Below are 15,635 nucleotides of genomic sequence, written 5' to 3'. Positions count from 1 at the left end.
TACAGTACGGCGTTGTTTGTCACCTAATCTACCCATCACAATCCAATACAGCTGTGATGGATATAAGCCACGTAGGATTATGTCTCATTGCCCTTTTTTTCTTTTATTATTTTTATGAGTATGAACGATGAGATTACTCGAATCAAATTTACGAGGAACTCAAATAATAAATAGGATAAAATTCATGCGTGTGATGTCTAGTTTTTTCTTGACAAAAAAATATTTTAATCGAGTAATTGAAAATCCCAAAAAAAATCCATTATATATATTTTTTGGTTTTTCAAATACTCACTTTTATAGAATAAATCAAAAAATTCTTTATGTTGGCCTAAAATGATTTGGATATAGGATCTCCTAGCTAATATCATCTTGATTTTCTTGATCAATATGATTCTATCTAAAAGCTTAAAACTATAATATATATGAGTTTTTATAATCTTAATTATAGTAACTTCAAATCGATACTACAATAACAAAGTCGAGTAAGTTATATGAATCTTTTGTCATTATCGAGATTTATAATTAGTCATATTTTAACTTAAGTTAAGAGTATTTATAATTTTTATTAAGATTTTTTAGATATTCATCTATATTTTACCATGAGATTATATAGATCTTTTTTCGTCGTTGAGATCTATAGTGTGTCATACATTTAATTAGGTTAAAAATATTTATATCTTAATTTATAATTTCTATCAAAATTTGTTTATGTCTTTGTCTATCTTTATTTTTTATACTGTTAATAATAATTATTATTTTCTTTTTTTTAGTAATTATCTTAAATTAATACGGACCAAAAAGTAAATCTAAATCACCTAAATTTTTATATTTCATAGTTTTTTATATAAATAAATAATTAAGACGAGATATAAATGAAATGTTTTCAAATAACATATCTAAAATGATTATTTTATTTTTCTCTTTATCAGAACCATCTCTCTTTTTTTTTATCTTTATCGAAAGAAAAAAAAATCTCTAAAATCTCAGTATTTACTATCGATAATTAAGATTTTTACCAACTCAAATTATGGCATCGAACTCGAGTGAGTTCTGAGTACGGCAACGCGTCTTTGTGATATCAAAGATGGCCCAAAAATCCAGTGGAGATCTATCCAGCAGTGCTGCATGCATACAGAAAGAAGAAACCTGTACTGTCCTTCTCTTCTTCCTCCTGCCGCTGACGGTCACTTTGTGCACTGCAAGGAACACGACGAGCACCTAAAATGGCCCCATCGCTCGTTGACATGATGTTTCATCCATCACCACCCTTCTGTCACCTCACCCCCTGACATTTTTCCGGCTTTGTTTAGTGGTCGCTGTGGGAAACAGCCATTGCTCCCCAGCTTTGTTTGTCGCCTCCGTGCATGGATTCGTCCGGTTTATGCTTCTGTCATCATTCTCCGATGGAAATGGTTTGTAATCATTTGTCTCGACCTTTATTTTTTTTTACGGTGAGGAAAAGATATATCATGTCGATCTCATACGGATAAATATCCATATTGAAGATAATGATTATCGAAGAATTTTTGGTATCTTTTTTTACACCAAATAAATAACAAGTATATATATGTTACTATTAGGATTGCAACATCGATGGATTGGAAGACGTTGGAATCAATATAAATAGATTGATAATCTCCTTAAGATTGAGTTTTATCTTTAAAAGTTAATTTTTCTCTCTCTCGATGATTTTTTTATTAAAAAACATAATTCTATTGTTCTTACTATAATAATAGAATAAATTTATCAAAAAATTATAATAATAATAATAATATAAATAATATCTAAGATCGATGATCGATGTGGAATGTTAGATTAGCTCAAGTTACGCAAGGAGTATTCATCCTCGTATAATGTGCTTTCGATGTCTTATAGAATCATCCAATTTGTACTCGAGATCAACATGAGATGGGAGGTATTTAGTGTGGTTTTTCCAATGTCTAAATTAGGTTATAGTCGATTATGATTTATTTACTAGTAGTTCAAATGAATATTTCACATAATAAAGATATTATTTGAATATTTTCTGTTTGAGGATTAGTGATTGAGGATTGAGGATTCTATCGCCTCCTCCTTAGGAGGCCACATGCCAAGTTGTGGAATGAAAGAGCAAAAGATACAAACACACAAGGCAAATGGTTACATAGCGTAGGATGTGTTTAGAGGAAAATAAATTCACCTCCGTTGGAAAATTCACATCAAAAATTAATTATCAAAATAATAATAATAATAATAATAATATATATAATATCGATGATCGACTTACCCAAGGAGTCCCTCAATCCGCCCTTGTATAATGTGCTTTCAATATCTGATTAGATTAGCTCGACTTACACAAGGAGTCCCTCAATCCGTCCCTATATAATGTCCTATATAATGTAATTTCGATGTCTAATAAAATCATCCGATTTGTACTCGAGATCAATATGAGGTGGGAGGTATTTAATGTGATATTTCCAATGTCTAAATTAGGTCATAGTAGATTACGATTTATTTGTTAGTAGTTCAAAAGAATATTTTGCATAATAAAGATATTATTTGAATATTTTCTATTTGAGGATAAGTGATTGAGGATCGAGGATTCTATCATCTCTACTTAGGATAAATATTCCTCATATCAATTATTATTTCTAATTAATTGATAATCATGACTGTTTGTATTGATCTCTATTCTATCAATCTTTTAGTTTATTGTAGGTTTGACGAATAGGTAGACTCAACAACATGACAAGCATGAGCTCAATCAAATAAGAGTTCCGACAATGTGGCGGCAGCTTACGTTGACGGTGGACTTTTGTCAAACCCAATGTTGACTACTGTCACTTATTGTCTCCGCACGTGCTCCACATGCGCTCACACATTTTGGTTTTTCGATCTAAAGTTTACTTGTTGATTATCCAAATTTCGATTTTATTTATATATATATATATATATATATATATATATATATATATATATATATATATATATATTATATAAAAGAATTAGTAGGCAAATTTACCGACCTTGCCGAAATGGGCTCGGGCCTTAATGGGCCCAAAAACCCAACACAAAGGCAGAGACGAGCCCAATGTCGATGTCGTACCTCGGCGTCTGCATTTGGTACCGTCCTCGACAAGCCCTTTGAAAAATTCCCTCTCTTTCTCTCTCTCTCTGCGACGTAGGGCTTCGGATTGCTCTCGCCATGGCTTCTCCAAGAGGTATCGATGGAAACCCTTACTAATTTTTGTCCAGATCTTTCCGTGTCACCTCCTCAATCTCTTTATCTCTAGGCGTCGGAAGCGATCTCTGGGCGGAGATCATGTCGCAAGAAGAAGAACCACAGCCTATCACTCAAATAGCTGTGGTTTATGGAAGAAGACGAAGAACAGTCGAGGATCCGAACGCTAAGGACGCAGCGACGTGAGCATGAAGCACACTACTTACCAGCATTTCTCACATTTTATATGTCTAAAAAAATTCGATTTTTTCCCATTTAAGCAATCGACCGAGCGGGGAGAACCGAGTGAGCCTTGGTCCCAGCAAGAGACCCAGCTGGAACCGGTCCCTTTCCACGAGGTATGCCAAAAACTTCTTCATTTCTTTTCTATTTCTTGTCATTAATTTTATTCAACGTGTTCTGGACGGGTTAGAATGCTGCCTTTTGCTCTCGTCTATCATCGGGTTGAGGGTTCTAGTGGTTTCTGATATGAAAGCTGGTATCTTGGGTTTGGCAATCTACTGTCTTATTTTTTATTTGGATACTTGTATGACTTTTTCTCTGTATCTTTCCACTTAGGACGTTTCATTAATCTCTTTATGCTGTGCTTTTTTTCTTGTTTCACTGATGTTTATATCGATAGAGGAAGAGAAAGTATTGTTGTCGCAGCAGGGGTGAATTTTAGGCCTCGGCCCAAACAAAAAGGAGCACCCCAGAAAGGAAAGCAGGGTTCTAGAGCAGTATGATTTCTATCTGTGAACGAACTATACAAACAGTGCTATGGCGGATATCGATTATGTAATTGAGTATTTTGTTTTTACTTTGCTTTGTTCGCAGAAGAAAGCTGGACAGGAACCCCCAGATTTCACAAAGGAGAAGAACTACTTCCAAGAAGTCGACTCCTTTGAGCTGCTGGAAGAGAGCCCCTCGCCCAGGAATTTTGGCACTTGGGCTCTGGGTACAAAACACGACATCATTGTGCATGATTTGCCAGCCATTCTGGAGAGATGGAGAATCACAAAGCTTGCTTCCAGACATGGTTCCCAGCAGTTGTTTAAGATTATGGAAACACCATTAGTTCCTTCTGTGCATAGTAGCTGTAGTGCATCCGATGATTTGGCTGCAAAAACCCCTGAAAGGGTTTTGAGGACAAAGGCCCCATTGAACGTCACTTCACACAAAAAAATCCTTACCCCACAGTTTGATAATAGCATTGTCACTTCCTTTGATGAACTTCACATAGATGAAGAGGAGGTTGCAAATATTATGAGTGAAGATGTGGAAACCTCGAGGGAAGTTCTTGACTCTAATAAGCCGGAAGAAGCTACCCAGATGGACCCATCAATCTCACAATGTGCATCATTGACTGGTGAATATCTGAGTACATTTGACCAACTCATGATGGTTTGCCGACAATCATCTCCGATCAGCCTAGGAGAAGTTTTCTCTAGATATTGGTTTGCTCTGTTACCTTCAACTCTATCAGGATTTTTTTTTCTGTTCCAGAGATCATATTTACATGTATCAGTTGTCATATATGTTATCTTAATAGGTTAAGTGAAAATTACCGCATGCTTGACATTCTTCGATGCGTCCATCTTTTATGATCTGGGAAGTTTATATCACCACAGGAAGTAGGTCTGTTGGTTACTTGATTGTGCATTTCCATATAGACCTTATGAAAGTAATCCTACTAAAAACCTAGCTTGTTGTAACATAGGTAATCCATTATTATGTGATCATGTGTCTTGATCAGGAATTTGCTTAATACACAAAAGCCACAGTAAAAGGGACTTGGATTTACTTATTAATCACTGATGATGATGATGTATTTAATTCTACCAATCTGAATTACGTTGCCTTGAACTCGTTCTTAATCATTAACGTTGAGAACAATTTGAAATGCTGGAAAGTCATTATCTAATGTTGATATTTGTTATCTCAGTGGGCTAAGTTGTATTGTCAAGATTGGAGAAGGCACATACGGAGAGGCCTTCAAAGCTGGTGAGACTGTCTGCAAAGTAGTCCCTATCGATGGAGATCTGTTAGTGAATGGAGAAGTCCAAAAGGTTTGTAAATTTGTTGTTGATTATCTTGTCCGCTCAAATCTAATCGCAAAGTTACTGGACTCCTTATCTGTTCAGAAATCTGAAGAAGTTCTTGAAGAAGTCATGCTTTCTCTGACATTGAATAATTTAAAGGGGACGCGAGAGGAAACTAACAAGGAAAATGCATGCACTGGATTCATCGAAACAAAAGAGTATTGCTGCAAACTTATTTTGTTTGTACAGGGAAAAGTAGCACAGTTATTTGCTTTGAGCATGATTATCTTTTTACTTGCCAATTTCAGTGAATAATATGTCTTTTACTTACAGATTTATGTTTATATGCCAATTTTTAGTGTATATTCATGTTTTAGTAAAATGTTAATCTTATTTTCTCTCTTCAGCTTTTATGTTTGTCAAGGAGCCTATGATCCTGGCTTGATTAGTGCATGGGAAGATTGGGATGCAAGGCACAGTTCTGAAAATGATCATCCCAAGGAATTTACAGAGAAACAGGTTTCCTCTCAAAATTAAAAAAAATTCTATTTATAGATTATGGACAGTGGGGGAGTGTGGCAAGTTAGTATTGCTAGGGTTGTCTAATTTTTGGAGACAAACATAGATATATAGATACAAAGATTTAGATCTGTAGAATTGCATTAAAATACATTTGCATATATATATGGTGCCGCAACTAAGACCCTCTTAGTGATAACAATAACATTTTTTTCAGTGCTTTATAGTGTTTGTACTCGCTGATGGTGGCAAAGATCTTGAAAGCTTTGTGCTCTTAAACTATGATGAGGCTCGCAGTTTGTTGGTGCAAGTATGCCATTTATATTTCTCCCTGTTAATACATTGTTAAGTTGGAATATTACATAGATTTACTGCTTCCCACTGGATATTGTAGGTTACCATTGCATTGGCTGTGGCAGAAAGTGCCTGTGAATTTGAACACCGAGATTTGCACTGGTATCATTTGTTCATTTTTCAAGCGATCTGATCTAGGTTTTCATGTTATTTGTGTTGGATCTGTTTTTGCTTGCAAACACAAGCTGTTTTTTGCAGGGGCAACATCCTTTTAAAGCGTAACAATGATCCTATGACAGATTTCACACTACAAGGAAAGAAAATGAGGGCTAAGACATTTGGGTTAACTATATCAATAATTGACTTTACTCTGTCTCGGATTAATACTGGTAAGTTCTGACTCAACAACTAAGTCCTCAAAAGTTTTCCTTTGAAGTGTTATATGCATATGTAAATTTGAGAAAGGATTAAATTAGTGCACCAGGCTCCTGTATATGTGGGGTTCAGAAAGGGATTGTGTAAGTAAATTTAAAAACTGCAAACACAGTGCATGATGCTCCCGCCTACATGGAGTTAGGGAAGAGTCCAGTGTGTGCAGTCAATTTGGGAAGGATTAGTACATTTGGCATTACCTCTGCAAACAGAGAGGTTTTTTCTGACTCAAAACACCAGTGACCTAGGCCCCAAGGAGCAACATGTGTGTAAGTAAATTGCATGTAATATTCGTGGTTAGAGTCAAGTTGTACTACAAGGAAACTGATCCTGGAAAATTCTTCCATCCATCGAACATTTAAGAAATCATGGAATGTGAGGACTGACAAGATTATCCTAATGGAATTTTCTCCTGCCATTACATACTAAATTGTGTGGACCTTTTCTTGTCTTTGTGAAAGATTGAAAGAGTGTGATGTTTCTACCATCTTAACAGGTGAAGCTATATTATTTCTAGACTTATCTGCTGATCCTGGACTATTTGAGGGTCCAAAAGGAGATAAACAGGTTGGTAGCAAATGTCACATCCATTTTTTCATAGTTTTTTTAATTGTTTAACCAATTTTTATGTGGTTACAGTTTGATACATACCGCAAAATGAAAGATTTAACTGATGACTGCTGGGAAGGAAGGTAAACTCATGTTCATAAACAATCAACTTGACTAAATGCATATTGTCAACTCGAAAAGTCAGAATTACCAAAAAGAAGAGTGAAACAAAAGACTTTCTATCTCCTGAAGTGGTATAAAAAATCACTTGTCATTAAATATTTGTCATTTCTGAATCCTTCTTGTCTCTTAAAAGAGGTCCTACCAAATTGAGGAGACTCTTTGAAGCTCAATTTATCATAATGAAATGGTGTTTTGTAAAAAATATACACCAATGGAATAAGCTAACCAATGGAATATCACAATGTTGTGTATTGAAGTTATGGTTTGCTTTTCTATCTAATGTTTATTAACTCTATGCTCTTGTTGATCAATTATTGTGCAGTTTTCCAAAGACCAATGTCCTCTGGTTAATCTATCTTGTTGATATCTTGTTAATGAAGAAATCCTTTGTAAGTTCTTTTTTTTATATTTTATTTCTCAGATTCTTCATAACATCTTCTTGCAACTTCACATTCTGACTAATGAAATCCACAAATCTATGCTAATGGCGTATTTTTCTTTCTCAGAACCGAACAACAAAAGATGAGAGGGATCTTCGTTCCTTCAAAAAGCGTTTAAGCTCATATGACTCTGCTACAGCTTCACTTGCTGATTCTTTCTTCAGTGATATGTTGGTTGACCACTGTGTATGAGCTAACACAATTGATGAAGTTATAAGGGTATACGAATATGGAGCGAGGTAACAAGTTATGTCGGTAATTTCCCTTAAATATATTGTTTTTCTTGTGCATCATAGTTTATCTGTAAATTTTTTTAAGATGAAATCACAAAACTCTTTGTCAACATGGTAATAAATTAGTATTTGAAAATCTAATATCCTGATTTAGTTCCACATTCGAAAAAGGATATGACTTGTATTGGCTTATGGTGGTTGTACTATTTTTAATATACACTTAAGTATTTTGGATCAATCATTTGGACTTAACAAAGTTAATAGGTCACTTGCCTCATCAGGTTGGATCATGATAAATGATATTAAAGTTGACCTTATGAAATAATTTGGCATGACTTGTAGAAAGCCTGCAACTAGATAAATCTATATTTGGTTTCATGCAAGTGTTATTTTCTTATGTTGAAGCTTGATTAATCTTGCTTTCTGTCCATTGACCTAAATATCTGCATATTTTTCTTTGCAGTCTGATTTCTGAAGTTTTGCTGCCCACTTTTTGGCTTCAACTGGTTTATTAGTTTGCCATCTTCCCATTAAGATTATGAATTCAGATCCTGTTCAGGTGTTGTTTTCTCAGACTCAATGGATCATCATCCGCTGGGATTAGTGCTGGAAGCATACTTTTGTTGAACAGAAAGAAATATCCTGTCCTCAAGGATTTATTACCACTAATCAGAAGAAATTAATCTTACCACTTCTTTGAAGCATTGTCCATTCACAAATATGTTTGTTTCACACATGTAATTTATATGACAATGGATTGTCATGGTCTAGAAATTTAAGAAACACTTTAAAATTTTAAGGGAAAAGAAGGAAAGCCTCCCAGAAGTTTTTGATTTTTTTGATAATTTTATAAATGTCTAAATTTTGATGAAAAAAATCTTAGTTGATTTAACTTGCTAATATAGAATCTTAGACAACTTATTCAGAGAGGACTCATTGTTGATTTGATGATACAAAGTCCTTAATTTATAAAGATAAGAAAGTGGTTAATTTTGGTTGTTGAAGAAATTGGTCAATTTTCTAAAACTAAGAAACAAAATTATGATGATTCAAAGTCATGAAATTCTTTTAAAGGGACTAAAGAAAGGTTAATAAGTATCCGAAAAGAGGAACGTTCATAGTATATTAGCTTATCAAGTCTGTACAATTTATAGCATACATAAACTTTTAATTGTTATTATTTAATGTTAGGATGGATTTCCAAAAAAATAGCACTTCATGAGAAACACACTTAGATTTCTTCTCAAAATTTCCCTGTCTATCAGATTATGATTTTAGTGATATATTTTTTTTCCTAGAACAATAATTTTTCAGTTTAGATTTTCTATTATTATACCAAAGATTAAGTTAAATATTATTCTTGCTAAATTTGCCCTCAAGCATCCATTCCCTTTCCCCAAAACATTGCATGGTGCAAGACCCAATTATATATATATATATATATATATATATATATATATATATATATATATATATATATATATATATATATATATATATATATATATATATATATATATATATGTATGTATGTATGTATGTATGTATATATATATATATGTATGTATGTATGTATATATATATGTATGTATATATATATATATATATGTATGTATATATATATATACATATGTATATACATATGCATATACATATACATATCCGAGTTCAAACCAGTTAACCAAACTGGAGTAACATCTCTGATTATGACAAAATTTTAGTCACATCTCTGAATCATAATCAGATACCCTTTTGAATTATACTGAAACTTTTAAGCTACAAAATTGCACAATGACTGAGGCCAACTGTCCTTGGTCAATCAGATCAGTTCATTGCGCACTCATTCCACCACTATGCTCAGCTGCACAACTCTCCTCAAAATGGTGATCCTAAGCCCATGAGTTTTCATGTTCCTTATATATAGATTGTTTCTTACAACAAAGTTCTATTGCTAAGAACCAAAACCAACATTCTTTACACAGCAACTAAAGGCTCTACACTTCTACCGCTTCGCAAAAACAACTAGGAACAACATCGACATGGAAGCAACAATCTTGAATCCTGAACTCTCCCAAAAGTTTTGTTTGTCGCTGCAACTGGCACAGTTTTGTCGCTTTGTAGCCAATTCATCTCTTAGTTCCTTTATTGCCTTGTCTCTTTTCTCTCCCATCTGTTATATAGAAGCAAGCTTCATGTCACGACACACAAGTGTAACAAGAGTTGAAATGTTTCTAGCAGCAAAGAATTAAAAGCCAAAAACCAAATGATCCTCAAGAATATCTTATTAACATCTCTGTGAACCGAAACGAACCACAACTAATGATGCTACTTTGTGCAAAAATTCAAACATTAGACGGCATGATGATTGTGAGTTGTCCATTAATCCTCATGAGTTGGCTCAAAGAACCTAAGGCAAATACTGCAAAATATCATACTGTGGTATGATTAAGTAGAGGGTCAAGTATCATCAGCTGTTTCTGAAAGTGCACTTGTATGGTTATGAAACAGAAAGGTAGTAATTAACATCCAACATGAATCTATGTTGCAAATGGAAAAATAAAATGTAACCAACAAAATAGATGGACACAAGTTAATTTGACTGGCTGAATACTAGTCTGAGACAAAATGACAAACTTCTTAACATTGAGAAAAACAAAATACCCTCTGAAGTTTCCGTATTTGGGACCGTGCTTCTTGAAGACAGAATTCAAGTTTCACTATCCTCTTTTTGAGTTCCTGCTCAGCTCTATGATATTTCTCTAGCTGCAATACATATAAACCAAACAAGCTAACGTATTAAATGCTGTCCAAACAGATAGCAAACAAGAGTTTCAAATCAAGGCAGTAAGACCAACCTGCGCTTCCAGTTTTTCGGTTTGTTGTTTCCAGTCTGCAGACAAGATCCTGATCTCATCCCTCAACCCAGCAATCTCTTCATCCTTTGCAGTCAGATGTTTATTGATATTCTCAAAGTTCTTCGGTGAAACTTCTGCCAATATCTTCCTAAGCTCACAATCCTTTTTCACTGCAGCTATTTCAACAGCATCCATTATCTCTTTCTCTATTCGGAAGACTTCATCCTTTAGCTGCCTTTGCGAGAGCTCTCTTGCTTGGAGATCCTTCTGCAGAAGGTCTATTTGCTCCCCTAGTTTATTTACTCTCATTTCCTGTTTCTCTAGTAAATTATTTTTCTCATCTAGTAATCTTAACAAGTCCAAACATTGGGATTGAGCTGATTGAGCTGATGCAGCACTGGCATCTGCGGTCACTCGAGTAATTGATAGTTGAGATCTTAAATCATCCAACTCCTTCACGTACTGCATGCAAGGAAACAATGTTAGAGTTTTTTTCCAGAAAATTAAAAAATGTTACGCAGAGCAAACTGATTGATAAGAAACGAGCAATATTTTGTCTTTGAATACCATGGTGAAAGTTGCAAAGCTATAACTAAAAAAGGTTAATTAAATTGAGACACCACCATGAAACTTGGTGGAATCTCCCAACCCTAGTGTCGGATTCTCCCATTGACAAACGCAAAGTGGTGGGAAAAAAATTCAACACCTGACAAGGATCACAACAGGGAAGGAAGTAAAGCCAACAATGGAGAGAGATATAAAAAGAAAGATGAAAAAATAGTAAGAAATTAGGTCAAGATGGAGAGCATGGTGAAGAGAGAGTATATGAAAAATGAACAAAATCATCCTTAATATGCCTATTGAAGTGTGATAGTCAGTTGAAACTTGCACTGATTGGTCATTAAGAGATGAAAAATCCTTAATATGCTTCTTACAAAATATAAAAGAACAAACTCATCAACTTATGCTGGTGCAATCTATAACAGGTTATTTGCTTCCAAAGTCCAATGTTCCCAACCGTCTAGATTATTCACATGTACACTAGAATCTATTTGAACCTCAAGCATAATTAAATGTTTTTTATAATACATTCTCTATATTGATAATATACATTGTAATTTAATGAATGTTATGATATAATTTATATATAATATTAAATAGGTAAAAATAGGGAGGGGTCCTTGGGGCCCAATAACCCCAAACCTAGTTCAAAACCCAACACAAAACTTCAAATGTGAATCCCCGTTTTGGATCCCTTAGCTTATTGAAATCAGATACAGATCTTAGATGGATCTAACCTGAATTTGACATTATAACACCTTCATGAGAATGATAGTTAAAAATTAAAACTTAGGGTGCACTTTGTTTCTATGTTTGTTTTGGTTATAAATCTTTAGATTGGTTTCTGATAACACAGCCAAGCACCACTAATCATCTGTGTTTCTATACTTGGATACAAACATGCATTACCAAATCCGAATCTATACAGCAATAACTCCATGGCTAAGTTATTTATTCAATTCTAAACATAAGTATATTTCAGTTGTGCTGATGTAAGTAATACTCACTATTTATAGTAATTTATTATTAGTTGTAATAGTAAGATCATTGATATCTTGTTCATAGAATTTCCATTTCTGATAACTGCAAATCGATTTCTCATAGCATAACTCAGTTTGGTGGATCTTGCTTTAATGCCCAAAGCCCAAAGTATGTGAATATTGAGCAAGGAATATCGATGCTTCTATAAGTAAACTGTCTTCTTAAGATATGTATCAAACCGAAAGAGGAATCGACAATGGGAAAATTTGCATTAGTTAAACAACACAAAAATTAACAAAAATATGGATTTATTTCATTTCACCTGATCAGCCCAAATAAATGAGAATAGGATTAGAATTTTAACTAGATAAAAGACTTTACTTTCATTCTGACATGGATCTGATCACTCTAATACCTGAAACAGGGGAGAATTATGCACGACCGTTGCTTACCGAAAAATAAAAAAAGATCCGAGTTTATAAGAAAAAATCAGCATCCACAGCTAGAGGAACGAGGGAAAAAAAATACAGAAGCCAAGTAAAGAATTTAAAGCAAAATATTAAGAAAACCCAAGATTTGCACCTGCTGGCTAGTAGACACAGATGATTTCAGCTTTTCATCCTTATCTTGTAGACATATTTGTAACTGGCCTATTTCTTCCTCCATGCTCTTTGCCTTCATTTCCGCTACCTGTCAACAGCACAACATTTCATTCTCTTCCAAGCAGCAGCATCAAACGCTTCTCTATTCTTTACAACAAGACAATCAAAAAGCTACCTTTCTCGTGTGGGTTTCTTTTGTGAATGACTGTTCCTGCAAAGCCAACCGGCGCCGGACATCCTTCAGCTCTGCCGCCAATGAAACTACGTTCTTCTTAAAGCTCAACTTCTTCTCCGTCAGATCCTTCAGGAGTGGATCCAACTCCACAGACGACGAAGATGCCGTCACAGACTCTACTTTGTCCGTCGCTGACATCAGCAAATCCCCAATCTAGCTCGCAAAGAACAGAGTTCTAAAGCGGACGACCTTCACAGTATTTCCAGCCCTCCTCTGCAAGCCACAGGGGCCGCACATACATTCAGGCAACAAATGGATGCAGTTTGCCCTAATCTACTTCAAATTCAAAACGCTAGCGACATGACTTTTGGGCCCCTTGCATAATTCAAAACGAAAACGAACTTCCGGCATTTAGATCGAAAGTGACATGCAAGAGACAAAGCCATAGCACTCACCATGAAATAGAAAACAACGGAGCATTTTCTACAGAGGAAAAAAAATCCTATTTTTCATCTGGACATCGCTGAAACCCTAGTCAAAATTACTACCGGTGGCGTTCCACGAAACCATTTCCCCAACAATAAGGAAACAAGAACCGATCTGCACCGACTCCTTACAAGCTACGAGGCGTGTCCGACCCACCTCTAACACAGAAATCACGGGGAGAGCGTTTTCTTACCTCTGTGGCTTCAAACCCAAACCGCAAAACGCTGAGACTACGCCTCCAATGCCGCGGGTTTCTCTCCAAAAGCTCCTCGCGTAAAGAACAGAACTTCGCCACACATTTCACTGCCGTCTTTCCCCAGTCAAAGACTCGATCTACGTATTGCGTGATTCCAGATCACCGCCAAATATTGATTTATCCACGAGAGCGAGACAGAGAGAGAGAGAGAGAGAGAGGTGTGTGGCAGCAAATGAGTAAAACCCTTCAGGAAAACTCGACCTTTGACCCCTTCTTCTTCTCCTCCTCCCTTCCCATCTCTCCCACGTCTCTGTCAACGTGCCCGGGAGGAGACGTACACATCACCGCATCGACACCAGCAGCGCCTCCTCCTCGGGTCCCGGAAGCTATATCGGGGAAGAAACCACAAAGGACGCGAACATCTTCTCGCAAAAACAAGGATTCAGCCTCGCTCTTTAATGCGAAACGCTCAAAATCGATCCTTCCCTCTTCCTCCGCCTCGCGCAGCCCGGGGGACATTAATTGCAAGTCGCGGACCCCCGGGGGGTATGAACCGAGCAACCCCTGGCTCGGGTCCTCACAGGTACGGTACCTTCGGAAGCTGTGGTTCGGATTCGGTCAGCCGCGCGGCAAAATCCAAATTTGGACCGCCCTGGGGAAGGACGACCGGCACGTGGCGGTTCGGCGACAGGTTTTGTCTCTTGCCCTCTTCGTTCGGGACTTCGAAAAGACGCATATGCCCTTATCGGCCCGTGTTGTGGAGACGTGTCTTTGGGCGGTGGTGTGAGATGGGGAGGGCTGCTATATAATATGTTTCATGTGCATGATTGATTTGACTTGTGAAGCATTATACTGTTAATGAATTAGAATTATTAATTTCTGGCATTGCAATGATCAATACCCAAAAGGAAATACATTATTAATTCCAAGAATAACTCAGATGTGGCCATCATCATGTGGAAGATTAGAAGATTACGGACGGATGCGAGACTTGAAGGTAGAGAGAGAGTCACATGAAGGAGAGCATTAGATAAGGGAAGCGTCGAGTGTCATTATATGCAGCTTATGAAGGTACACATAGCACTAATTTGTGGAAATAAGACACATTTTTATGTGTGTGTTTGATTTGGATACACGTGTGAAAACAAGGACGACTACCATCAAGCCATGTCAACGTTTAATTAATATGTATATCCAACTATTTGGGGATATCGTATATATATTATTTTTAAAAAAATATTTAAATATTTTTTATTAACAAAATATTTTTTCTAGAAGATACTGTAATTTTTATTTTTCTTATACGGTACCTTTATTTTTTTATATTTTTAAAAATAAATATTATTTTTTATGATAATATTCGACCTCCGACTCATCGCTATGTATGCATGCGAGAACCCTTTTGTGTTGGCATGATTGAGACAATTGTTTCTTCACGACCTCCTCTGTTATTTGTATCGTGAGTCAATAAAAACTAATAAATATTGATAATAAATTATATATATATATATATATATATATATATATACTGAGTTAAAGTTATGATGATAAAATATAACTATAATGATATTTACCAAAGGGAATCGACTTAAAATCGAGTCACGAAGTCCATCGTCTCCGTTTGAAGCTTTCCCCGCTGTAGACATGGGAGGAAGCGACGACAGCAACAACGACGGTAATAGCAACTGAGGGAGAGATCCAAATCCTCCTCGCAACTTCTCATTCGCTTTGCATGGTGGCGTCTTAAATCATCTTATTGTTTTTTTTTTCTTTCTAACGTAATCAATGCTTTGACTTGTTGATCGACGTATGATGCTTTCTCATGCAGTCGACAATACTCGATATCATATAAGAGGAGTAAGATGAGCTATTGACTTCTCATTCGCTT

General features: G+C 35.7%; 2 protein-coding genes across 2 annotated transcripts; one reads left to right on the top strand and one right to left on the bottom strand.

Annotated features, from left to right (window-relative positions):
* Positions 1 to 3,099: 3,099 nt before the first annotated feature.
* LOC135626705 (serine/threonine-protein kinase haspin homolog) lies at positions 3,100 to 8,695 on the top strand. The gene is made up of 16 exons (XM_065132226.1): positions 3,100 to 3,200; positions 3,273 to 3,402; positions 3,481 to 3,558; positions 3,843 to 3,939; positions 4,037 to 4,656; positions 5,145 to 5,268; positions 5,344 to 5,459; positions 5,649 to 5,760; positions 5,978 to 6,070; positions 6,155 to 6,216; positions 6,313 to 6,443; positions 6,983 to 7,053; positions 7,126 to 7,178; positions 7,541 to 7,607; positions 7,725 to 7,897; positions 8,355 to 8,695. Exons 1-15 carry the CDS (start codon positions 3,185 to 3,187, stop codon positions 7,848 to 7,850), a joined length of 1,896 nt encoding a protein of 631 aa, XP_064988298.1. The 5' UTR covers positions 3,100 to 3,184; the 3' UTR covers positions 7,851 to 7,897; positions 8,355 to 8,695.
* Positions 8,696 to 9,621: 926 nt separating this feature from the next.
* LOC135627341 (nuclear envelope-associated protein 2-like) lies at positions 9,622 to 14,296 on the bottom strand. Its single transcript, XM_065133409.1, has 6 exons — positions 13,745 to 14,296; positions 13,066 to 13,338; positions 12,871 to 12,978; positions 10,747 to 11,208; positions 10,553 to 10,654; positions 9,622 to 10,061 (listed from the first exon to the last, which is right to left on the bottom strand). The coding sequence occupies exons 2-6, from the start codon at positions 13,261 to 13,263 to the stop codon at positions 9,894 to 9,896; spliced, it is 1,038 nt and encodes a 345-aa protein (XP_064989481.1). The 5' UTR covers positions 13,264 to 13,338; positions 13,745 to 14,296; the 3' UTR covers positions 9,622 to 9,893.
* Between the last annotated feature and the right edge of the window lie 1,339 nt (positions 14,297 to 15,635).

This window comes from Musa acuminata, chromosome BXJ2-11 (assembly GCF_036884655.1).
Source record: "Musa acuminata AAA Group cultivar baxijiao chromosome BXJ2-11, Cavendish_Baxijiao_AAA, whole genome shotgun sequence".
NCBI classification, from domain to species: domain Eukaryota; kingdom Viridiplantae; phylum Streptophyta; class Magnoliopsida; order Zingiberales; family Musaceae; genus Musa; species Musa acuminata.
Note: the sequence above shows the minus strand (reverse complement) of the source record. Positions and strands in the feature narration are given on the sequence as shown.

What these genes read in the sequence shown, in the direction of transcription:
- LOC135626705 (XM_065132226.1), top strand. An exon ending in TGAATGGAGAAGTCCAAAAG is followed by an intron (nt 5,269 to 5,343) that starts GTTTGTAAATTT and finishes TTATCTGTTCAG; the next exon opens with AAATCTGAAGAAGTTCTTGA. An exon ending in TCTGTCTCGGATTAATACTG is followed by an intron (nt 6,444 to 6,982) that starts GTAAGTTCTGAC and finishes CCATCTTAACAG; the next exon opens with GTGAAGCTATATTATTTCTA.
- LOC135627341 (XM_065133409.1), bottom strand. Translation starts at nt 13,263, where the DNA reads ATGTCAGCGACGGACAAAGTAGAGTCTGTGACGGCATCTTCGTCGTCT. An exon ending in AAGAAACCCACACGAGAAAG is followed by an intron (nt 12,979 to 13,065) that starts GTAGCTTTTTGA and finishes TGCTGTTGACAG; the next exon opens with GTAGCGGAAATGAAGGCAAA. An exon ending in CTGTGTCTACTAGCCAGCAG is followed by an intron (nt 11,209 to 12,870) that starts GTGCAAATCTTG and finishes CCTTGCATGCAG; the next exon opens with TACGTGAAGGAGTTGGATGA.